Here is a 25879-nt window from a genome sequence, read left to right on the forward strand (position 1 = left end):
AGCCTTAGTCACTGTGATAGAGAGCTATTTTCAGCTCTCTTGGAAGCTTTCCTCCCAGCTTCCGCCTTTCCCTACTGTTAGTTCTTATCTTTTCCATCTTAACCCAATACTTGGGAAGAAAGTTAAAGAAAAATAAAGTAAAATATCTTTCACTTGTCTCCAGGCACCCCCCTTTTTCAGAGGGGAAAAAGGCCATTGATTTGTAATCTTAATGTTAAAGGTTATCACATAGACCATTTTTCTTACTTAGTCCTTCAAATATTTGACCAATTTCATTTTAAACCTGGTGATAGTCTATAACCTGCCTCCACACCAGCTTTATCTTTATATACGTAACAATATTCATCTTTCTGAGATTCCATTTACCCATTGTGAAGTTGCTGGCCATTTAATGTCTGTAATTTCCTGGCCTATCACGTTCTTGCCCCTCTCCCCCTTATTTTCCCCCACATTTTGCTTACTAACATGCTTTTGTGCTTGTGCTTGCATACTTGTTGCCAGCTTCCTTATGCTTCTCACTCTTTCTGGGACCTTTTCCAGTTTTGCTCATTTAATGACATAAGCAAAACCAATACAAAGCTTTACTAAAGCTATGTAGTTGTAGCTTCTGTTTATCCTTCAAATAATACCCTTGTGTATGAATCCCAATGAACATTTTAGTATGGGAATAATCTGAACTGTAAAGCTAAAGAAAGTGAAGAAATGCTTTGCTGTGGGTGGGTTGAGTGGAGCTGTTTCTGTTTTGGAGGCTCTGCTTGAAATTATTAGCAAAAAGGATTGTTACAACTTTAAATAGTCATGTTAGATTATGTTTTCCTCACTCTACCTTTCCTTCCCTCCCCCCGGTAAAGTTACTGTGCTTTCTTCTCTCAGATAACAGCAGAGAGTAACCAGAGCTTTATAATGTTTATTTAGAAAGGACATACAATTTTATAACGTTCTTTGTAGAGAGAGATTGTCTTAATAAACTCAGTAGATCCACAAGGAATTTAACGTGCAAGAATTGCAGAGTTAGGGAAGTGAGGTGTAGGGCGTACTGCAGTACGTGTAGCAACAGCGTAAATTACTTGTGCTTAAACAGTAAATATCTGAAATTCCTCCTGAGAGTGCGTGCTTGGCTTCAGTTGTATAGAAGTATCTTTCTAATTCTTAGATGTTTCTGTCATTACTTTAAAAAAGCAGAGGCATAGCTCAAAAATTTAGAGAATCATGTGTGTTAAGAAGAGTCCGATTTTTGCCATAGAAATTACCTTAGCCTGTTAAGTGCTACCTTGAGCTCTTGCAAAGGATATGGTTGTTCTCCACAAATGGATTACGTGTGTAATGTATTTACTCGTATCTCTATTCCAGATAATATCATCGATTGAAGGTAATAGAATTCCTTAAAGCATTTGGGGTTTTATTTAGTAATTCTTCTTTTTCCCCAACAGTAATCAGATTTTCTTCCCCTTGCAATTATTACAATAAGGACTGTCTACTGGTCCTTAAAAAAAATCAGGAAAATGTCATTACTTGGTGAAGGACTAAAATAGCATTTTCTCCGTAAGATCAGACTTCAGAAGGAGTAAAAATTGTAATCATTCAACACAAGGAGATATAACTAGAAAATATTAATAATACTGTTTCTGAGTAGTCTTTGCCAGGTGTACCTATGAATAATAGTTTTTCAAATTTTCTTTTCTTAATTTGATATTAAATGAACAAGGCTGGCTGATTTTAGAGTTCTTCCAATGATGGACGTAAGATGCATAGGAACAAAGAACATTTATGAAAGCACTTCACAATGAAACTCTTGCTCCATCTGCTGCATAGTGCAGAGAAATCTTATCTACAGAAAGTTGGTATGAGCAATGAGGGTCGATCTAATATAGATACTGGAATTAGTCAGTGGAAGACATAATTATTAGAGAATGTATGCCTACAGCAGTGTTTGTAGACAGGCTAAGGGTAATCTAATCCTTCAACCTGTGCAAAGCAAAGTAGGCTGATAAAATAAAAACTGCCTTTAAAGGTCTTAAGAAAATTATTCTTGCTTATCCAGTGATTGCAGAAGTATAGCGCTTATATAAAAATAAAATTGGGGGGCTTATAAATACTACAAGATAAAATATTAATGATGATTATTAATATTATTATTGCTGCTGCTATTTGTGAGTGTGTGTGACCTTTTGTAAAACTTTATATTTCAGTGTACAAGGCTCTTCACCATTACTCATTAAACGTCTTTCTTAGTGGCATTTAATATATTGTTTTGATAGAATTATTTTCAAAGTGAGTGGTGTCAGGCATTCTGGAGTAGCATAGAAGAGAGAAACTGGATTCCTGTATCCATCTCTGTTGTTTTCATTCCCTTCACATAACAATTGTTAATTTGAAGCTGAATTAAATGTAGCAGTTGACTGTTACACTAAAGTTACTATGATAAAGTGAAATATTAATGGTGCATGAGCCATTTTCCTAATATTGTCTTAATTGAAAAGATTTCTAAGACTAGCTCAGTGGGTGACAAACAGGAATAAAAGAAAGCAAACTGGGAGGCTGTTGAAGTTAAGTTTACCTCCAGGAAATTCTTGAGAAAGAGGAGAAAGCTGTGCCTGACTTCATGTTGGCTGTCGGGTGGTAGGAAAACAGTAGAAAATTAATTTATTCTTTGTTAGCTGCTTGGTGAAATGAGAAGGATATTTAATGCGATAGCTCTCATCCCCTGGGATCAGAAGGGTTCTAGTTAGTTTGGTAAATTAAGGAAAAATATTACAGACGGAGTTTCCAGTGAGCCTGTGATAATTCAGGGATCATAACATGGCACAAGGGGATATGTGATCGTCTCTCTTACAGTGCTGTGGATTTCCTCATCTCTTACGAGGCAGAGAGCAATCTTAGGACTGAGAGGGGCCCTTGGCAGGCTGATGGTGGAAGAAAGAACATAACATTGCTGTCTGACCCATCCTAAGACTTGGAATAATTCAGTGATGTCCATTTGAAGTCTGCATAAGGATGACTTTCTTTTAAGGTTTTGAGGATGGATTCTCAGTTGCTGGTACAGAGATTGATAGTCCCTGTCACCTGCTGACATTGTCCTTGGGTTCCTGTGACTTCTCTGCTTTCCTGCCTTTTCTTTAAGGCTGAATCAAATTAATTCCTATTTTAATATGAGAGAGCATTGGATTAGGTAAATCACCTCAATTTGGGATTTGCAGACTGTAAGACTTGTTGCTTTAGTGTTACCCAAACTGTTTTGATGTCCGGCTCAGGCCAGAACCAAATTACCACTGCTAATGGTGGGCTGGAGGCCACCATTGCTGCTACTGGTTATTTAAATCAAATTAATTTAAATGGAATTTAAACTGAAAGAGGGTAGACTTAGATCAGATTTGAGGAAGAAATTCTTTACTGTGAGGGTGGTGAGGCACTGGAACAGGTACCCAGAGAAGCTGTGGGTGCCCCATCCCTGCAGGGGTCAAGGCCAGTTTGAATGAGTCTTGCAACAACCTGGTCTAGTGGAAGGTGTCCCTGGCCATGGCAAGGGGGTTGGGACTAGGTGGTCTTTAAGGGCCCTTCCAACCCAAACCGTTCCATGATTCTCTTTGCTGTACCTCACAGTGTAGGTAAAGAAGTCTGGAAATGCCTGACTTTGACAGCTTGCAGGCTGGGGTACTGTCTAAAGACCATAGCTGGGGATCTGGGATTCCTCACCCACTGATTGTCAAGGACTCAAGAGAGAAAGTCATACTTTTTGGTTTTATTATTTTTTTTACTTTCTGTTGGATTGGCTTTTGGATTTTGAATACATGTTAGTTTTTGTTCAACCCTTTAATCATGAAATCTTTTGCTTGTATTCTTAAGCTTTATCTATATACATGTACATTATTTCTTCCATATTTTCTGACCTTTTTATTTTAATGGGCTGGGGAAATCCAGCATCTATTGTTTTTAGGATTTTCTTTGTATCCTGTGATGTTTTTTCTTTCAATTCCTTTGCTGATTTACATAACATAGAGTATTTAATTTGTTCATTCTTTTTTTTTTTGTGCTTGGCATTTACATCTCAGCTATACTCACACATGATTTCTGTTTATGGTTTGAATTCAGTACATTGACAGATATCTGCAGTATATGTGTGATTGTCAGTGTTAATTATCTACTGTATTACCGTGTTTGCCGGTGTAAAGCATACAAAGAAATATATTCTTTTTTTCTAGCTATGTTACATACTTCGCAAAATCTTTGAGCCATGTTGCTGCTGTTTGCTTTTTCTTTTCCTTTTTTTCAATTTAGCTTCCCAGTTGCATATATTTCTGAAGTGCTAAATCATGGTAGTCTGTGATCATAAATAACTGAAGCTCAAAGGTTAAAATAGGTGGTTGAATAGGGCTCTGAGGAGACTGTAGTCTGAGCTCTCTGTAGAGCACACTCTTTGATCATAAGATATGAGCAGGTCCAAGGGGCATACAGTGTTTGGACAGCTTAAAGTTAAGCATAAATCTGTGCAAGGCTGGGAATGTATTTGCTAAGTTGAAATGTGGTGTAGCATTATCCACATAAAGGTAAATAGTTACTACAGCCCAACTAAGGACATTTTATTTGTTCTGTTAATTAACACTTATATCAAAAACGGGGCAGAGAGCACTCAGCAGAAAAGACTGTCTTCATCTTGCTTTGGTTTTTTTCCTTTGAGTTCACCATGTCCCATTACACCAGCTTGCTTGGATACATCATCATAATCTTGCTCTGTGTGTAAAACGTGGGTTATGCTTTCAGAAGACCAAGTTTAGTGAGGTCCTTATAACTTACTTCATCTGTGGCTCCTGCTGTCAGATCAGACTCTGCTAGACTGTTCTTGGTAGACAAAACCATTGTAACTGAATGCTGCTTGAGTGCAGGCTCATCGGTAGAAGTGTCCTACACCATATTAAGGTGTTTCTTCCTCTTACGAAGGTGGCTGGCTTTGTGTGCCAAAATATGTGTTACTACTCAGAGGCAACCTTTGTATCTATGCTTATGAAAAAAACCCCTAATGTCTGCAGAATGCTGAGTCTGATTGTATCCTGGCTTAAATATTAAATTGCATCTCCTTGGCAGATGGGGTCCAGTAGGCACTCTGCACTTCAGCCTTCTGAGGTAAGACTTGTTAATGACATGAGGAGGCCTTGCTGCAGAGAGATGGAACAGAAAATATTATCAAGCCTTGAAGGTGAAGAAACTAAGTTAGTATGCTCTAGTGCAAGAGGCCATCCCTGAAAGTGCTTTCCAGGTGAGGAAGAATTCCCTGCCCCTCCCTTGAAGGCCGTATCTCCTGTGGAAGGGATGAGAGAGGCCCTGGTAATTTACTGTAGGTCCATGCATTTTTTTTTCCTCTTCTAATTCTCAAATTAACTGGTTGCCCAACTACTTTAAACACATTTGTGTTGTATGTACTGTATTGTATGAAGGGAAATATTAATTAAGATGAGTCTCCGTACCCTTTAGTTTAGACTTCCGAGATCCCTAAAAGGTCTATGTCAAAAGAATATTGGAAAATCCTCCTGAATATTGGGTAACTTTGTTTGAAGCATAGCTTGACATGTTCCTCAGAGTCCTGTACTGCCCCACAGTTTCCTTTCTAGGACATGTGTGCATCAATTAGGATGTATTGCTATCAGGTTGGATATGTTAATTGATCATCTTATCACTTTTTAGAAGCAGGCTTTACTTCAGATAGTTAGTAAGACCTTGAGGTAAAATAGTCTGCAAAATAAGATGGTGATCTGTCTCGATGGATGTATCATTGGATGAATCCAGTAATGGGGCTGTAAAGACTTTGGAAATGCTGTCCACTTTGCTAAGTAGTAACTTCATTTTCTCTTTTATGTAGTGGAAATGTTACAGGTGCTTTGCCCATGCATGTCACTTCTAAAAGGTAGCTTCTTAAGCTCACATTGTCTGCTCTTCTGTCTCACACACCCAGTGCAGGTAAACAACACAAACAAACAAGTCTGCTAACTTGTTTGTGGTATTTCTTTTGTTTGGTTTGAGGGTTGGTGGGTTTTGTTGGGGTTTTTTTCTGTCGTCTTTCTGGGTTTTTACCTTGTTTTAGAATGGGAATAAGTATCTCCTAGCTAAAGTTTCACTACTGGTGTCAATTTGCCTCTGGATTATCAAGAAAAGCGGTGTGATCAGTTTTCTTTCCCATGTTGTTCCTGTCCTGACAGTGTGGTTCCAGCAGAGCTTAACATGGAGCTGATGTGGCCCTCTCTTCCCAGTACTGGATGTTCCCCTTCCTCCTTGGGCCTGCACCGGTGCTTGGGAAACTGTCTGTGGGTACACATGCTCAGGGAGCTAGAGGTTACCCTGGCAGAGGAGTTGATATGTTTTCTCTGGTTTGCCTTTCCGTCCTGCCACCCCAGTGGTAGTGTGCTTGTAAGTGGGTGCAGGCATGTGAGCAGTGTTGGGTTGGCTTCAGCAGCCAGCTGTCATGGATGGGCTGATGCACTTCACTCAGAAGAGACAAGTAGCAATATATTTATTGGTATAAAACAGTGATTCAACAAAGTTTGATAGTAAATGCAACAGTGGTTTAACAAGATTTGCTGGCAAGGTATACTTGATTATTTACTGCACAGAGGACAGGGTCAGACAAAACTGTCAGGGAGGTCCTCCTGTTGAATCCTGAGGTTCAGAAAGGACGCCCTTGTGTTCTAAACTCCTTCTCAGAGGGGAGTTTAGGTGTGGCTAGGTCCAGACTTAGTCTTAGACTTGGTCAACAGTTTATCAGTCCTCTATGTTACTTAGCTAGGATTTCAAAGTTTAGCATGCTGTTAATCACTTACAGAGAATCTGTTGCGGCAAGGAATCTCTCAACCTCAAGGAGTAACCTTGGGAGGCATCCCTACGCAAGGGGAGATCATGGCCTGCAGCCTGCTGCCATGCAGGAGTGCTCAATGGTCCCTGGGCTGTCCACTGTTTATGGAGTGATGGTCATCTTTGCATACTGACTACAGAAGTTAGTTTCTTTCAAACATGGCTTGAGTCAGACCTTGACCAGCACTGTTAAGTGGGCACATTGTTCAAATTAGCCCTTGGCTAGCTATCGTATCGTTATCTATGTCCCCCTGAATCCACTTTGAGTCAGATACAGCCATCCCAACCAGACACATCCATTTTGATGGCCGCAGGTGGTTATCATTTGAGCATTGTCACAGAAACAAAGGTCAGGATGGAGAGAGGGGGGAGCACACCACCACACTCCACCCCATGACTATAGTCAACTCATCTTACCCTCACAGAGTGGTGGTGTGGTCACCTTTTGCCTCTGTGCCATAAATAGTATATTCGTAGTTTGTACACTTACAGACCCACAGTAAGTAGATAGTCAAGCACTGCTCTTTGTAATGTGCTAATTTGCATGGTTTGGATGGTTGAAGTTGGATTATATGTTTTATGATGTAGCAGATCTTTATATATAATATATTTATAAGTAAGACATACTAAAGTCAGAGTTAGTAAAATCATGGCTGAGTGAAATGTGAAATTAAAAAGTCCTTGCTGTCAGTGACCATCCAAGAAGCGTTTCCCACAAGTGTGCTCTCCATCCTTCTTCACTCTTTCCAAGACATGGTGTATCTCTTCTGTATCATGATGAATGTTGATTAGAGTTTTGTGTCCGTTGTTTTGGACATGTTCTAGCAGTTTACACAGGTCATCTTGTTGCAGTAGTTTCTTCATCGATGTAAGGTTCATTCTGATGGGGGTAGGCAATAAATCTTGACTCAGTGTATAATTAGTTTATAATAATTGATAAGGAGCAACAGGGGCTGAATAATTAAGTCACCCCCCATAATTTTAGTAAAGCTACAAACACAAATATTTGAGTGATTGCTTGTATCTACAGTAATGTTATCTACAAGTATAAAATCACAAAGGGTTCTCATACAAGCACATGTTTTTCCAATATATACAGGTACAGTTCCAGGGGTTTCATCAGGATGTATTTCAAAATGACACTTTGTTCAGTATGAAGACAAATGTCTTGGGCTTTGATAGTGTTGCTCTCACAAATAAATCCTTGTTGTTCTGTACAATGCAGGCATTAACATCAATAGTTTGCCATTCGTTTCTGTTTCATTGGGCCCATGGTCTGTGTTCTAATGGATGGAGTATAGCTCCATTGTGATTTAATCCTAGTGCAATGATTGCATACATGGTGTATACCAAAGCACTGTGTACCGTTAAGACAAAAGATATGGCCTTATTGTTGATGGGGTCATAAGTGAAAATGAACTAGATACCACCAAGACCATCATGCCACGTGTGGACTCTTCCAGAGTTGTTTTAGGTATGCAGTCGTCAAGGAAGAAATTCCCATTTCATAAACTTTGAGAGAAAGAATGAGTTAGAATTCAGAGCCTGGTCCCAATTAGCTGCATGTACGCTTTCCTTCTGTAGAAAGAACCTCAGCTGGCCCAGAAGACTGGTTGTTTGATCATGAGTGTCAGAGACACTTAGTGCTATAATCAGGTCACTCTTTTGTGAGTAAACCTTGCCTCTTGCTGCTGTTCTCATCTGGAGGCAAGCCTCAGGTTTCCTGATTGTAGTCTCCAGACTGAAGAAACAGCTTTTCTTCCCTCTGTTTTGAAGTTTGATATTAAAGTAGTCTCCACTTCTTGTATTCCTGCAAATGTTTGAGAAGCTCTGTGAGCTTGACGTAATCCTGAACTGTAAATTTTTTCATGTCTCTCTTCTCCTGCCTTTCATCAGGCCAGTTGAAAAAATGACCTGGCTGCATCATTTATAAGTGCAATAAAAACTCCTGCAAGCTTCCTTTGCCAGAAGTTTCGCTTTCTGGGTGTGTTCCTGTTCTTGTTTGGTTGGTTCAATTAACGATCAACACTAGCATTTCTTTTTTGTTGTTGTTGTTTTACTGTGGGTTTTTGAGAAAATTGTGAGTGCTGTGGCATTCAGCAGCAGCGCTCTGTAGCTGCCTGTGTTCCCGGGTGCTGGCAGGATGTCCTGGGTCAGTTGGGAACACCCACTGGGAGCTCTGTGCTGGCAGGTTTGAAGATGTAACAAAAAACAGTCAAAGACTGGTGAGGTTAAACTGATCACCTCTTGAGGAAAGGCAAAAAATATTGAAAGAACTCTCTCTTTGTGAAGGGCAGTGTTCAAATGCATGCAGGAGGCTGGAGCAGGAATAGCTTTTCTCCTTCCTTCCCCCCCTCCTGTAAGTGCTGTTCTCCAAAAACACAGGTTCATGTTAGGTTTCATGGGTAAAGGATGTGAACTGTTTTATTTTGACAAGAAAGGAAATGTTTTACTCCTTTGCTTGGTAGGGCTGACTGTAGCTTCTAGTATTATAGCAAATGACAAAAGTGAGTAAATGGAAGGGGATTTTAGGAAAAAAATAAATATATTTTTTGCCCCCACGCAGTTCCGCCTGTGGTTTACTGCAGCAGCTTTTAGCTGGCCAGTTTCATTTTTCACCAGGGCTACAGGGAGGGTTCAGTTTTTGTCGTAGCAGTTAATGGAGATGATATGGGCTGACTGTCCTGAATTAGTCCTGGAAAATCTTGTTTGTGTGTTTGGGATGAGTCAGGAAGGAAAGTGCCAGGTTGAAAGAACTGTGCCAATTCCGAGTGAAATGGAACAAAGGCAGGAAGGTCCTGTTCTTCTGCACCTGCCCCCTGGCCAGGCTGAGGGCTGCGGGCCCAGCCAGAGGAGGAAGCGTGTTAGCTGAGTTCGGTGACCAGACCTGATTTAATGCTGTGAAGGCATTTGTTTTTCTGAAATGTTTTGACTGACTTTTCAGGAGAGGACCAGTGCCTTTTTTTGTTTGTGTTTTTATCCTTGAAATAAAAAGTATCTGTCATTCCATGTGATAATGAACTCCACCCTTCCATGAGACATCACTGCTGTGCTTAAAAAAAAAACAAAAAAAAACGGTGAGCAAGCTTACTACAACATGGACAGGATTTTTGACAGCTTAGTGTCACTGTATGGAAATTGCAAGTATTCTGAAGAACCTTGTGTGTAAACTCTTGAAACAATTAGCTGTGTCTGGCTCTGCACTGGTAGATCATGGGCTCAGTTTTCTGTCCTAGATTGCTTCAAGTACAGAGTTGTAAACATTGCATGCTGTGTAGTTTGTGATTAGAAAAATAATTCTGTCTCTAAGTTAGCAAACTTATTTCTGATATGTCAAAAAAAAAAAAGCTATGTTCAGCACCTAAGCAAACAAACCCCCCAAACGAAACAAACAAACAAAAAAACCATCAAAACTTCTAAGGGGCTTAGGTACCATAGTAACAAGCACAGGATAAGATTTACTCAGTGCTCAGTGTAAGTTTGCCTATCACAAGTGTGTATGTATGCTTTTAGAAAAGAATCTTCATTGTGTATTGACGTTAAGGGATTGTATTTCACCTTGCTATAGAAGTGTTTTACTATTAGCTTTGAAGATGTTTTGTTGGGTTTTTTTTTAAATACAGGCTATTACAATTGGGAAGAAAAGGAAAGAGATTAAAAAAAAAGAAGAGTAAGGGGAAGTTAATTTGTTTAATAACTCACTTGATACTATATATTGAAGTCCATGGTTATAGTTTGGATTTTTAAAAAAAAAGTTTTACAAAATGCTTTTCAGAGTTACAGCATCAGTTAATTAAATGTTTCCATATGCTTGACTGAGGCCAGCTTTATTCAAAGTCTTTGTTTCTTATTGTTGATAGCTTCAAGCACTTTCAAAAGTTCATGCCTGGAATTCCTACATATTATGTAAATCTGATAGAAACAGCAAGATGCACATGCATGTGTGTGATTATTTTCTGTGTACACCTCTGGAAAGCCTCTGTGAATAGGTTCAGGGTATGCATGTAAGTTAAAGACAAACATCATGGTTTTGTCTGATTCGGTTCTGTCTGGCATGCGTTGACCTTGGTATCTAATTTAAAATCTATATATACTTTTTCCACTCACTCTGTGTGTTTGCTTGTTTCATGGGGTTTTCTGAGCCAAGTCCTTCATATTATCCTGTTTCAGTGGAGTAGGTTGATTGCTTTGGCTTTGGGTTTTTTTTTAATAACCAAGTTTCTATCACACATTCCCAGTCTAACATGCTTTTAATTGCTGATAAAAATTATGAAAAGAATCACACGTACATGCATTCAGACTTTTAGTTGCCTCCTCCAAAGCACTTTTCACATGTCTCGGAGAGACGAAAAATTAGAGTAGATAGTGATCTATTAATGTTTTGATTGAGATCAGAGGGGCTTTAGTAATTGTAGTATGATGCAACAGGGTACATGTGGCAAGGGTAAGCTGTGGGTTTGTGCAGATGTGAGGTTCACCTGGGAGAGGAGTGAATCCCCTTCTTCTGGCAGTAGCTGATGGATCACGTACCATCATCATCTTGTGCAGTTCAGAGTTGCATGATGCTTCAAACCTGTAAACCTGACCCTCTGGGTGCTTTTGGTATGTGATGCAGAACCAGCTGATGTGAACATTTTTGTTGGTTCCTACATTGAGGTTTACTGAGATCATTAAAAAATGTGGTTCTTCTACTTTACTTTGATTGTTACTTCAGAGGGGAAAAAAAAATACTTGTTTGAGGTGGTTTGCTAGAAGTTCCTGGGTCCTAAAGGAATAGTTAGGGATAGCAAGCAGTTAAAACATGAAAACAGCTGGACATCCAGGACATTACTTCTCATCTTTCTCCCCTTTCCTTCCCCTGAATTGTGAATCAAAGCTGTGGCAGATGAGAGCTGTTTAGAAGACTGTCTTCTAAACTCTTCAGCCTCCCTCTGTCTGGGCTAGCTGTTTTGATTACCTTGCAAAACATGACAGCTGTTACAAATGCTCATGTGTATGGCACATGCTTGAAAATGTTTGGAGCTATGAATATAAAAATTGGCTGTAAGAAGCATAAGTTCAGAACTGGAGATAATACTGAGAGAGGAAGTGTGATGATGTGCTTTTTTTAGCACCTCATGTGCATACTTTGCTTCCATGGGCTGACTGTACCAAGGAATTTGCCTTGCAGTAATTCAAGAAGGGGAAAATTCAGGACTAAGATGTTTGCTTAATCATATGAGGTGTATTTGTAGGCAGGTCAATGTGTAGAAGTTATCCTATTACTCAGAAGGACTATAGAGGCGTTTGGTGTTGTTTGATTGAGAAAGGCTGTGTCGTTTGGTGGCCAGAATGGTTTTGGGGACTATTTAAGACTAAGCTATAAAAGCAGTTAATATATGTGATGATATAAGTTTAATTATGGTGTATAATCTGTGAGAATACTACTCCAGTGGCTAGGTAAGTGACTAAAGGACGCTGAATAAGTAGTAGACCACACTTGTTGTATCTGCTTGGTGCGGGTATTTCTTCTGCACTTTCTCAGAGATAATGTATTGGGCATTGGGTCATCTTGCTTTTGCAAAACTGCTTTGGGGAAGACGATAGCTTTGAGTCTTCGGGAAGCAACGGGTCAATCTCTTGTGATTTTAATGCCACTGACTTTCTGTAATAACACTAATGGAATGTGTCAGAAACAACCTTAGTTAGGAGTAATAACTGTTAATTGAGCTCTCTTCAGTCGCAATCTAAAATTGAATACTAGAATTACTCTTCTGAGATTTCTGAAAAGGTGGTAAATTTGTTTTGTATGTGCTTTTCCTTTATTTTTTTAAAAACACTTGACTAATGTGAAAAATACCTAAATTGCTGTTCTAATGTACTGTTTCAGCTCTAAACTTTTGTCACTACTGCACCTTTTTTTGTTTAAAATTGCATTTTATTTTAAGAAACATCTAATTTTTATGTGTTTATTTCTAGACATTTTATTTAACAGTGATATCAACAACATACAGGGAGTCATGTTTATGATATCCTAGTAAGACAGTGTTTCCCACTACATGACATATGTACATATAAAGATATATTATCAGTGTAGCTAGAGAAATATCAGAATCCCTAATTAAAATCCTGTGTAGGAAATGAAGGTTGTTAGCTGGAATTGGTTTTAGATGGCAGTGAACTTCAAGGAGCATGTTGGTTTTTACAGCCCACTTGTTTCCAGCACCCTGAAAAACTTCTCAGAATTCAGAGGTTTTTCTTCTGAAATGGCGTTTTTAGATAGTCACGTAGTAGCTGATGTGTAATGAATGAATGTATTGTAATGGACCAGAAAGATCTTAAAACTACGTAGCCTGTCTTTCTAGGCAGTGTGGATATTGCATGCTTCTGTGGAATTCAGCTTTAACATTGTTTGGAAATAATCTCTGAGATACCGTTATTTGACCTAACTTGGTTGGTTTTTTCAACATCTTAACTTTGTTATGTTTGGATTTTGTTGAATGCTGATTTCTAGAAGTTCATGAGTTTCTAGTTTAAATTCCTCCGTACTTTCCAACAATAGAAGCTGTTTATGTGCAAAAGGGAGGCCTGTTGCAAGACTTAAGAATAATAATTGGAATTTCATTCAGTGCTGTTCAAATTCAGAAATGCTATATATATGTGGCTCACAAACTAAGAAACTTGGCCGCCTTTATGCATATTTTCTGTCATCCTTGGGCATAGCTGGGGAGAATGGTTGACTCTGAAGATAAGTCTGTCTAAGAGGGAATAATTAAGAAACTATCCAGAGGGCTTCTTTTTTTCTGTCCCATAAAGACCAAAATCCAGAACTGTCATGACTATGAACCTTCTTACTTTATTTTTTTCCTCTTTGGATTTTGTTCTGTGTTACATTGTCATTATGATTAAATAACTGCTTTCCCTGTTAAATCTGCGTGAAGATGATCTGTCCTGTAAAGCCGTCTTTTGCTTTGCCTGTGGCATTGGTTTTGCTTGCCTATCCAACTGTTTATCTGAAAGATACCTTCAAGTATCTACTGGAAGTAGGCTAATCCTCTGAAACGTGTGAAACTGGCAATTGGTATTAGGGTTGCTAGTACTTCTGGTAGGCATTTTATTTCAAGTAGTGAAGATCTAATTCTGCGCATGAACAGGCTTAAAGACTTCTAAAACTTGTTTGTGTAGCATAGTGCTGTAGCTCTGGATGGGGTTCTAGGTACAGCTATAATATTCATTATTAGCACCATACAAATATTGATATTGCAGGGTGTTGTCTTAGGCAAGACTTCTACTTGGGCTCTGGTTTATTGCATGTACGACTAGTGTCCAATGTTGAAGGAATGTTTCAAAGCCTCTTTGCCTGGAGATGTCCTTCTGATCCTCTCTTTCCAAGCCCAAAGAAAGTATTTTAAATATGTGCTTCTAAAGGATAAATACTATTGCTAGCATGTTATTTCATGGTTGAATAAATTTGTCTGATATGCTGAATCTAAACATGCCTGGCTTGCTTGGTTCTGCAGTGATTTGGAAAACAGTTTAGCAGTGGGGGTAAAGTAGTATTTTGCAGAGACGTGGGTAATGAAGACCAACAGAAAATTCTATTTAGGACCATCCTTCTGGCATAGTGAATAATTAATAATGCTGGAGGTGATGTAAGCAGTGTTGTGCTACATTTGGGAAGAATATTCTGGTTGTGATATATTCCTTGTTTTTTCCGGTTGTGTTGCAGCTGTTTGCTAGTTTTCCCAACTCTACTAGTCCTTATGTCCTGAAATAACTCTGCTTGGCTCAGTGGGACTATCTGTAAGCATGGGTGTTTACAGGAGAGGATTGACTTTGGTCTATAATAAACACACATAGAAGTTGGAAGCAGTGCTTTAAAATGTGTTTTGTGTAAGAAAATAATTACTTGTGTAAGGAATGACAGGTGATATCAGCATAGACCAGCGTTAGGCTGGGTACTGGGTGGAACAGTGGAACCTCCCAGTGCTGAGGCGCTGAGTGCTCCTCTGACTCTGCTCTCAGCTTAAGGTCAAAGATCTTGAAATCTTTGATCTGTAAAGGAACAGGCTTGGTTAGTGCTCTGCACAGAGATATTGAGATACCCACTTTTTGATTGAAGCAGTGAATAATGGGAAAATATGAAGGTGCCTTGAGTTTTGTTGGTGCTTGATGCTTAGCAGGAACTGAGTGACCTAGGAGTAATCATGGCTTTCTGTTACAAATATAAAAACTAGTCTGAGAAGACACTGTTTCTACCTACAGTTTTTGCCTGCCTTAAAATCTATAACTTAAAAGATTAGAGGCTAAATTTTACTTGTTAAACATTTGTACCCATCTGCCGCTAATCTTAGAAAGCATTTGAAATACTGAAACACTTAACACCCCATTGACATCTTCCTTTACTTTGGTTTCTCCTTGGAACATTTCCAAGCCCCATCTCTATCTTGCCCCTTACATACTTGGAAGTTAAAAGAGTACAGAAGCACTGCTGATTTTGGTGACTAACATTTAATGTGGGATGATGGGTTGGCATGCATTAAAAATAACATCCTTTTAGTTCTTCAGACTTTTTGAGATTTAAAGTATGTTTTCAAGGTATTGTGGAGTTTTCTTTTTAAGAATAAATTATTATTTTTAAATAAAGATGTAAGTTATTTGTCACTTGAATGAGAACTTCTGTGACTTCCAAGGTTTAGGGAGCAAAGCTTACCTCAAAAAATCTTTCTCGTAATGTTATTCAAGTGAAGAAAGTTAAGAAAAAAAATTTGAGTGAACCCTTGTTTCCAAATATGCCAAAGTACAAGTATTTTTTTGTACTGTGTATTTTTAAAACACTAAATTTGGTTATGATTAGACAAGTTTATTTGCAACATAGTGGTATAGTGTGTAGCTTGGCATAGTTCCATATTTAAAAAAAGTCTGCAATGGTTTGTTGATTACTGCCTAGATGTTCCTAGTTTTACTTTAGGAGCTGATAGAATCTTTCTGCAGACTTTTTTCTTGAGACATGAATCAAACTCAGCCCAAAGACAGCATATTCTGCTTAGGCTACCATCCAAAATATGGTGAAAGTAAATAAATTACTTCCCTTTACACCTTGTTATGCTTTTAGTCTATTCTGCTGCAACTGTCTAAAATCCAAGTAGCTAAATTTGCAACTGTTTTATCTGCTTTCCAGCATACCTCTGTGGATGGATACACTGAACCACATGTCCAGCCTATCAAGTCAAGTAGCAGACAGAACATTCCCCGATGTAGAAACTCCATTACGTCTACCAATGAAGAGCATCCTCACATTGGAAATTATCGCTTACTGAAAACAATAGGAAAAGGAAATTTTGCCAAAGTGAAACTGGCAAGACATGTACTTACTGGAAGAGAGGTAAGCCTTCCAAAAAAGAAAAAAAAGACTGCCAGTGTTTTTTATATTCTCTTTGGCTATCTTTATAATAAGTATTTCTGCTATTGTTTTACCTTTCTCTTCTGAATAGAAAAAGCACGGTTTTTTGTCATCATAAAGGAAGATGCAAAGAGGCTGTTTCAGGATATAGGAAAAGTTACCTGAGGTGCCCGAGTTTTCTCCCTCTAACCACTCACCTCTTTTTTTAAAATGTAACCTCTTGGTGAAGAGAACAAAAAGTTTGATGCATATCAAGGGATATTTTGGGCCTGGGAGGGCACCTGTTCATCCCCAAGTATTTCCAAAACCAAAGAGAAATCTATTGATAGATAATTTCATTGATATTTATTATCTATAGAACCTTGATATTGAAATCTATTGATACATTGATCTTGTGTTTGGGGGGCCTGGTTTTGCAGTGGACAAGATAACATTGTTCTGTCCAAACACTGACAGAAGTATAAAACTGATTCCTTGGTGGTACCATTGGGTGGCAAAGTTCTGAGCTCCTGCTGGTAGATCCCAATAGGTGAGGAAATTTTGTGTGGTAAAATACATAAAAGCAGATACATATGCATGTCATAGAGGCACATCCATGCTTTTGCTTACAGAGGTGCAGTATATTTTTGTTCAAACTTTTTTCTGAGTTTAATAATCCATGGTTGGTTGTTTTTTTCCTCAAGGTTGCTGTGAAAATAATAGATAAAACCCAGCTAAATCCTACTAGTCTGCAAAAGGTAAGAAATACACCATAATATCTGAAATTCTATAAACAGTTGAACTGTGATCTTTTATTTACTTGACAAAAATATTTGGTCCCTTTACTTTGCTAAACACCCATCTTTGTGTACATATGGCCTTGGGAGACAGCAGTATGCTACTGTCTTTGCTGTAGTGTGCATGTGCAGTTTTTCTGAGAGCAGTTATTCTGTGTGGTTCCTGTCTAAGCATTGCTTCTTTGCTCTTCCTTCCTCCAAAAGCTTTACTTTTTGCAGACAATAAAATTTGTATCCAATTAGGAACATAAGTAGTTTGTCTTAATACTAAATCAAGATGTAATGCTGTTAAAGATAGTATTTTCCTTGGATTTTTCTTTAATGTAGTAATTGTTTTTTGTGGACTTGTAAGAGTGACAGTTTTCATGGCTTTAATGTTTGGGGGTTTTTACCTTTTTTTGTATTATTTCAACTTGAATAAAACATCTGTCAGACTCAAGGGACCTTTGGCATTACTTTTCATGTACTAAATTGACAAAATGACTGAATGTAATCACAACATTCTTGTTCATGCCTGTAGATAGAAACTCAGAATCCTTCATAACCATTACAGTAAGTGTTTTGACAAAACCTTGGGGGTTTTTTTTGTTTGATTTGGAGTTTTTTACTATTTAACTATACATATGTTTGGTTTTAGCTGAAGCACAGAAATGTTGTACTGGAACTGGAGGGTGCCTATTAGAAAAATTTGGGATATTTTTTGTTTACAAATACTAGGCTGCTGCTGTCTGTAGCTGTAGAATGAGAGAAAGAGGCTAGGGCTTAATGCTGTTCTTTTATCTCTGCCTGCCATTGCATTTATTTTATTGTGTAACTTTGGTTATGGGGAGTTATAACCAACTTGGCTTTAATTTCTCTTCTGTAGAATTTTTGTTTGAGTATGGGTTCTTTAGGATTATTTTTTTAATTCAACCTGCTGTGCAGAGTCCATGCAAAAGCTTTGCTATCCTTAAGTCCTATATCCCGTATTAAGCAAATCTCTTTGCTAATATTTGAGCTAGTGAAGAGGGACCCACAGATGCAGTACGTGACAGAGCATATTGGGGAAATCCTTTGCTGCTCGTGTAGCTTGTTTCCTGCCTAGCTTGGTATTTACACTTGGAGAGCTGGGTGAGTTTGTCTCATTGGTGAGCAAAGAGAGGGTAAAAAATAATAAAACTTTCTGGAAAACTAAGCATGAACACCTTACTTCTGGGATAATTGCTTTAATGATAAATATATTGTATTTTACACAAAAATACTAAATAATAATTCAATAAATCATTCCAAGTATCAATGAAACTTTCATAGCCTGCAAAAGATGCTGTCACACTGCACAAGTAGCGCACAAAATACTCATGTAATAGGACATCGCTGCTGTTAACTTGTTTTTTGAGTGGGAAGTTGATAACAAGAAACGTTTTTAGGTACAGTTAGAAGTATCTTATGGCAGAACTAAGGACAGAAGTTAAATTTAGTCATTTAACCACAATTCCATTCTTCTTCGATAGCTAATAGAAATATTTATACCATGCATCTTCTGCTTACACTGGAAAGTGATAGTTTGTTGTACAAAGTTTTCCTTTGTAACATTTTGATTGTAATTTTCAGAAAAAATAATCTTTGTTTTGAAGCTTTAAATGTCTTCAGCTTCCTACAGTTTTCTGAGAATTCTGAGTGAAGCTGAATATTGATTTCGTGAAAGCTTTTAAGTAAGCTTAAGCACAGTTTTTTGCACAGTCATTCAAGCAGCTGTAGTTTTTTAAAGCAAATAAGGGTGGGAGGGTGGTTCATCAGCATGCTTAAAATTACTTCTGCTAGTATTTTGATAGGTCATTTGTGTATTGTAAATAAAACAATAAATTCTTATTCTGTTCTGTGAAAGCAGTCATCTGTTTTTCTTTCTGCACTGAGCTATTATATAAAGTTTGTGATCATGTTCTACGTAGTATCACTGCAATGTGAAATTTTATAATTTTGTCATCAGGTTTAACTGTACATAGGATTGTTAAGTAGTCGATTATTTTTTTATTATTATTTCAAGAGGTAATGTTGAGAATACTACAATAGTAGTATTGTTTTAGTAGGAACAGACACTTTTCTAAGGAAAGTCTGTAGGGGAATACTGGAGTGTGTTACTGCCACAAAAATACCACTCTTGAGTGCGAACCCATCTAAATTAGCATAGTTGAGAGGACAGTCTCTAGAACTTCAAAGCGGGTAAATTGTATGCAGGTCAGCAAAATGTTTAGGCTTTCAACCACTATTGGTTATTGTTAATCAAACAAGACAAATATAGGGATCTTAGGTACAGGGTCATTCACAAGACCATCCCCTTTCTGCTCACTACAATATAAAGGATGCCAAGTATCGCCATAGTACTTGCTACTGACCTAATTAAGTAAAATGAGTTGAGGCATCATAGCTTCTCATGCACTGTTCTGTTTTGTAAACAGAAATATTTGAGCACATACGTCAGTTGCTGCAAGTGTCATACAAGCTGGATCTGTAGTTAGTCACGGGTATGAAAGCAAGGAAAGTGTTTAGTTTGTTCTTCGCCACTCCAATGTTGTTTATGCCATATAGTATGGGCAGGGCACTTCACAGATGCAGTTATTTTAACTTAAACCATCAAATGTTAGGAGACAACACAAGTAAGCTGACCTCGTGAATTTTTAACTTTGCATCCTTGTGCATGCAATGCGATAGTCTTAAGTTATATTACATTTCTTGCTTCAGGACCTCTATCTATTTAAATAGATAAACAATGTTGAATTAAGGTCACTGCCTTTTATTTTGTTTTCAATTTGTTCAGTATGTGGTTCCCATCTTACTCGGTGAGCACCTGTTTAGAAGACAGAGCTGGCTTTTTTGTGAACTTGCTGTCTTGATAGTAACATACTGTACTGAGTTAGCTTTTTCCACTGTCATGATTGTAATTTTTACCCAAAGGTAAGTATTGGAGTTTTATCATAACTGGAATTTATATCAAAATAGCTGTTCTATTTTCTGCATGTCTGCTGCTTTTACAGTGTCATCTTGTACTGGCTTCACTAGGGATGTTTCTGAAATAGCATTCTGTTGCTCTTCTGCAAACTGCTAGTGGAATAGAAGGTGCTGCTTTCCTAATAGGTTTTATTAGCAAGTGGCGTTTCAAATTTTCCCTTTTTAGGGGTCAGCAGGCTTCTTTTTATTCTTTAAACATATCCAAAGCCTCAAACTTTGGTTCTTTCTGTTGTTAAGAGAAGCAGAACAGAAGCAAAGAAGTAGAAGGTTTGGAACAACTTCAATATGTTACCTATTGAAAGCTATGCTTTTTTTGCAACATCCTTTCTCAGTAATGACTTAGAAACTAGAGACATATTCAAGCACATCTTTCAAAGCAAGAAAAAAACTTTGGTTAACTGAAGATTTTTATTTTGATTGTAGTGACTTAAAATAGTAAATTGTAAATGTAGATGTCAACCTGACAGCATTTAGAAGTGTTAGCAATGGTGTGACAGAAGGTCTTTGTACTTTCTGCAGTCTGTGCCCTGGAAAATGAAACTGGAAAAGCAGGAATCAATTGTTCAAGCCTTGTGCCTTTTCCATAGGTCCAAGTTCTATGAATTGAATATGGTGCTGGCGGTCCTCTACTATTAAGTGAAGCTGAGGCTACAACCCATTTGCAACAAGGAGATACTTGTTTGAAAGCTTTTTTGAATGGTAGCACTTGGTTAAGAATGAAGAGCAGTCCTGTAAGTGTGTGGTGGGATGGGGGGACAATAGTCAGGGAGCACTTGCCACCTTCAGAGAGAGAAGTATGCTGCTGCTCAAGAAAATAGAGGCATGTGAATTCTGAACGCACTATTTTTTTATCAGTAAAATAGAGCATTTTATAATCCTACGGTTTGCCTTGTCATGAAAGGAGAGCTAATCTCACTGTTCTGTCCAGATTTCTATAAAATTAACAAACTTTTGTAGGAGGTAGGCATGATCTTGTTTTAATACCACTGTACACAAAGGAAGAGATGTATCCTGGGTGTTATTGAGGGGTGTAGTGGCTATTGTGTAAAGATACATCTATTTGTAAATACATAGTTATTGACATAACCAGTGTTAATGACCAGCATGCTTCTACAAGAGGAAAGGTGGCAGCGGGTGATTTCCCAAAGCAGTGCTCCACGGAATGCAGAGTTGTAAAGTAAAATAATGTACTCTGACACCTGAACACCATTAATGCTTTTATTCAGGTGTTATCCATTGTTCAGGGATTTTCTAGATTGTTTCTCTGTTGTGAGAGAAAATTGGAGGACTGAATGCCGGCATTTTTTTAATTTATATAAATGTGCATTTATACTGGACCAAATAAAATCCTGAATATACACCAGGACTCCAGAGCACAGTTTGCCCAATTTCCATCCCACTCCCCCTCTGCTGTCTGAACATCTGTACTGAAGTAGGCTTCTGTGATCTTTCTCCCCACTCTGCATTTTAGAGACCCTTACACATCCCCTTGGACTGTATGGGCCAGGAACTACACAAGGTGTAATGTGGCTGTGTTTGTGGTCTCTGCACAGTGCTGTTCCATTATTTCAGTTCTTTCAGCCTTTCAAGTAAATTCTTTCTTCCTGGGTTGGAAGGTATTTTGGAAGGTATTTGTTACACCAAGCAGCTTTAGCAAAACTGCTTGACTTAGTGATGTAGCAGTATTATGGAATACCTAAATTACATATGTCTAATTTGCAAGGTGCCTAGACCTGAGTTACTTCAGAAAAAGATCTGAAAATGTTGGTTTCAAGGTAAGCAGCTGCTGGGAACTTGTTAGAATCCAGTAACAACTGCAAAATACAAACTCTGAGGAACATAGGTCTCCCTGTGAAGGTGGCAGCCTTGTGTGCTGTATTTTCAGCAGTGGGCAGACAGCTGGGAGAGGAATTTTGTTTTAAAAAAAAAGACCCTAAGTCTTTTAGGTAATCTTTTCTCAGGGCAAGGGATTTAGTCAGCAGGTACCTGCAGGTAGATTCCAAGATTTCAACTATTCTTTCAATTCTTACTCTGCTAATTTCTTTATTGCCCTGCTCTTATATGTTTGTAGGGAGGCTGAAGCCATCCCCTCTGTAAAATAAAATAATCAGTTTCCATTCAGCTTATGATTGACATGATTTGTGTGGATGAGCATCACCTAAGATAACTTCAGCTATTTCAGCCTTGTCCAGTTCTGCTCTAAGCATGCAAATGCATTTCGACCAGCATTAAAAGTGCCTTTGAGTCAAAAATCCCCAAAGAAGCAGCTCACTTCTGAGCTACTAACCAGCAAGAAAATACCCAAATTCACCTCATGACTTCGAGTTCGTTTAGAATTTGCCTTAAAATAGCTGCTCTCTTTCAAAAGACTGACGAACAACTTCCTCTTGATGTACCCATGGTGGCCACCATGACTGCGTACCTGCTTTTATATGAGAACATACACTTCAGCTTTCTGAAAAATGTCTGTTCAACAAGATATATAATACAAGATGTTGTAAAGAATTTTATTGGCATTTGTACAAAATAAACCTAAGCCCGTACTTTGGGTCTTGGTGATGACTTCTATTCAGAGCCAGAGCAAGTAAGTATTTTTTTCACATAACAAAGTATCTGCATCAGGCTAGAGGTCAGTATTGTTCTGTCTGGAGGAAAATAGACTTTTATGTCCATTTCCTAGTAGATTTTTTCCTTTATGGAAGAAAGAATTTGCATACTGTGTGGAACAAAATAATACCACTGTGAAATCAACTTGAATCTTAAACCAATAGTAAACTTACAAATCTGTGAGAATATTGATTACAGTAATGCACTTTTTTATTTACTATGTGCTTTACATTACACATAAAATTGCTTCTTAAATGATCTTTTTTCTAAATATGAAATTATTTTTATAGAAGTCTAATATTTTAAGCCTGCTTATGAAGACACATACTCATTGCTGTAACTTTTATACCAGCATTAATACTGTTAAGTTATGAAATACCTTTCCAGTCCTCTGCAGAAATTGCAGTTTTCCACACACCTGCTTAGAAGCTGTTCTGAAGCTGTGCCATCTATTGGTTTGAATTTGTTAGTTTCTGACTAACTGATACTGATTTAGCTGAGAAACTTTTTCTTGTGCAAGACTTTCATATATTTAGCAAAAAAAGAAAAAAAAATGCACAAAGAACAACCTGGTATGATGGTTTTTTCCTGGAAATAACTGACTTTATGAGGCAACAAGAATTTGCTGAAGTTAATTCTAGTGCACAGTATTACATACCCATGTGTTACATTTTGAACACAAGCAAACTGCATCATACTGTTCATGTTTTCTCAGAAAAATGCTTTTGTAGTCTTTGCTTCCCTCTGAAATTGTTTTAGTGGCAATTATAAGGTGAGTAGTTAGTAACTATCTTGAAATAATAATGTGAAACAATAACTGCAATATTACTCGATCAAAAGCTGGATTTCAAAAAGGTTTTGCTCTATAATCTTGTAGAATAACCACAGAATTTTAGAACTGTTATGACCAAGTTGTACAAATGGAGTAAAAAACCATCAATGTTGTCTAAACAAAAGTTTTAATTACTTGTTTAGACAAGTAGGCTTGTAGCCTCAGCTGTCATAAAGTAGAAACTAAAGTGCTAGTCTTTGAGGAGGTGTTTGCTCTCTGGCTTGCATCACTGTTTTGCAAAGGTAGCATCCAAACAAATGGGACTGATTTTGAAAATTGAGAGAGTTGTCTCTAAGACATCATTTCTGCATTGAGCCTTTTCTCTCTAAGGAGGACTGTAGTGCTAAAATGTTTCCAAAATGTAAGCATTACGTGGAAGCCAGTGGGCTTTTCTTCCTTCCTTTCAGCATCTTCCTTCAGCCCAATGCGGGACTAAAGAGCATGCAGCAGAGTAAATAGGTTTGACGATGGGGATATGCTGTTCACTTGAAGTAAAACAGTGCAAGCTTATCAGTATTGACAGCCTTAAGTATAGAGTAACAGAACTATATAGTCATTTTGGATTCCTTTTGTTCGCCTTCTTACCTCTGAGCACCTAGGTTAGTCTTGCTTCACCTCTTATTTAATCAATAAACCCAGGAGTGCTAGAAATTTAAGAGCAAAGACCTCTTGTTTCTGGTTTAAAAAAAAAAAAGTAAACCCACCATTGTCTTAAGTATATACACTTAAAGTTATATAAAAGTAAATACACTTAAGTATATACACTTAAAGTATATATAAAAGTAAACCCACCATTGTCTTAAGTATATACACTTAAAACTATAAGTTTGTCCAGTTGTTCTTAATTATGTGACTTGGGATCATAAAATGGTCTTTCATCAATCATAAATCTTCAGGACATCTCTGTGAGAGACCCAGTATAAAATCTGGTATTTGTGAGAAAAGCGAACTTGCCCGCTTCACCTCTGTGGAGTGGTAGGACGGGGGGGCATCAGGGTTCCTGATACCCCATTCTGTTTTAACAACTGTGCATTTGACTTTTTTGTAGTACTACACCTTGTATTTTCACCCACAGTTATGTTTGTGTTCAGGAGTAGTTAGTTAGCTGAGCTTGCAAGTCACCAAAGAAATTGAAGCAGAGATATAACAAAAACTTGTCTGAATGATCTGTTGGGTTTGGTCAATGTGAAATTCCAGAAGGGGCTATAAAACTTACCTGTGTCTATGTAAAGCTTAAAGATTGGTGTGGTTTTGATACGCAGTTGGTAGTGGTTATTTTTATGTGACATATAAGATGCAGATTAAGTTTTCTGAAGTTCATTGCACTCTATTTATCTGTATTTTATGCTAATGCCATTTTCTGTGGGGTTATGTTGCTTCTTTTTGCCATCTAAAATAGCATATCTTGTGTAACTTTTCCTTAATAAACACACTAAGAAAATTGTCTTGCTTCCTTGACAGTTGTTTCGAGAAGTACGAATAATGAAGATACTGAATCATCCCAATATTGGTAGGGACCTTACATTTCTGCAAAGTCTTTTTTTCTTTTTGTCTTTTTTTTCTTAATTATCCTGTTTACATTTTATTCTCTTTGGCTTTATTTGAATGTACTTTACTGCTATGCTTTTGTTCATTAAACTTTTTTGAGATAATAGGACAATGAGCATTCAGTAAATACTTCATTGTCACTCACCTCTTTTTATTGACTGTGCTTGAGACAAGAATTTTGCTCAGAGGAGATAAACTGCTCAGTCCAAAAAAGCTTTAAAGTAGGAGATGCTGAGCAGTCCAGTCTGTTGAGGGCCCCAACTCCCCTCTTCCATTTAAATTACTCTGGAGGCCAAAAAGCATGAGTTTCTTGGGTGAAAGTAGCAAAACTCCATTAGTTCAGTCTAGGAAAGACTCCCGTTGACTGATATTTCCAGAAAATTAGAATTACAAAGTATGTAATTTTCCCTTTCTGCTTTAGTTCTTTCACCTACCCCACAGCTTCAGGGCCCTACTTTGTGATGACAATTCTTCTGGCTGAGGAGGGCTGGACAGTCTTGTTCCAGAGACAGTTAATGGTCCTGAATTGGCCAGAGGGCTTGTTGCATACAAGGTATGGATGAGGTGTACAAGTTATTACATGCTAGGCACTCCCTTCTCATCCCTTGAATTGTTTGTTGCTTTTCCAGCATTCTTAGCTTCCGCTGTTTTTTGTTTTCTTGGGGGTGGCGGTGGGCGTGTGTTTGTTTTTAAATGAGTGGTTACTATTACAATCTGAGGAAAGTCTTTCAGACTTAACGTTTCTGGTATCCACTCAGTTTTCAGTTGGTCAGAATCTCAGATTTCTAACTGGGAGCAGTTTACTAGTGAATCCGGGAAGGTTTGTATAATCTTAAAGATGTCTGTGTCAAATTAAACCCTAATTTCAGCATGACCTTGTTTCTACAGTATGCATAAACTTTTGAGAAAATG

The 25879-nt window shown here is 37.9% G+C and overlaps 1 protein-coding gene across 6 annotated transcripts in view; it reads left to right on the plus strand.

Annotated features, from left to right (window-relative positions):
- Positions 1 to 25879, plus strand: part of MARK1 (microtubule affinity regulating kinase 1) — a 63254-nt gene that overhangs the window by 9895 nt on the left and 27480 nt on the right. For all 6 annotated transcript variants that reach the window (XM_080408566.1, XM_080408562.1, XM_080408563.1 and 3 more), the window contains exons 2-4: positions 15998 to 16201; positions 16903 to 16956; positions 24881 to 24929. In XM_080408566.1, the coding sequence (XP_080264692.1) occupies positions 15998 to 16201; positions 16903 to 16956; positions 24881 to 24929 (307 nt within the window). The remainder of the gene's footprint in view (positions 1 to 15997; positions 16202 to 16902; positions 16957 to 24880; positions 24930 to 25879) is intronic.

The sequence above is a fragment of the Falco punctatus genome (genome assembly GCF_963210335.1).
Source record: "Falco punctatus genome assembly, chromosome: 12".
Lineage (NCBI taxonomy): Eukaryota > Metazoa > Chordata > Aves > Falconiformes > Falconidae > Falco > Falco punctatus.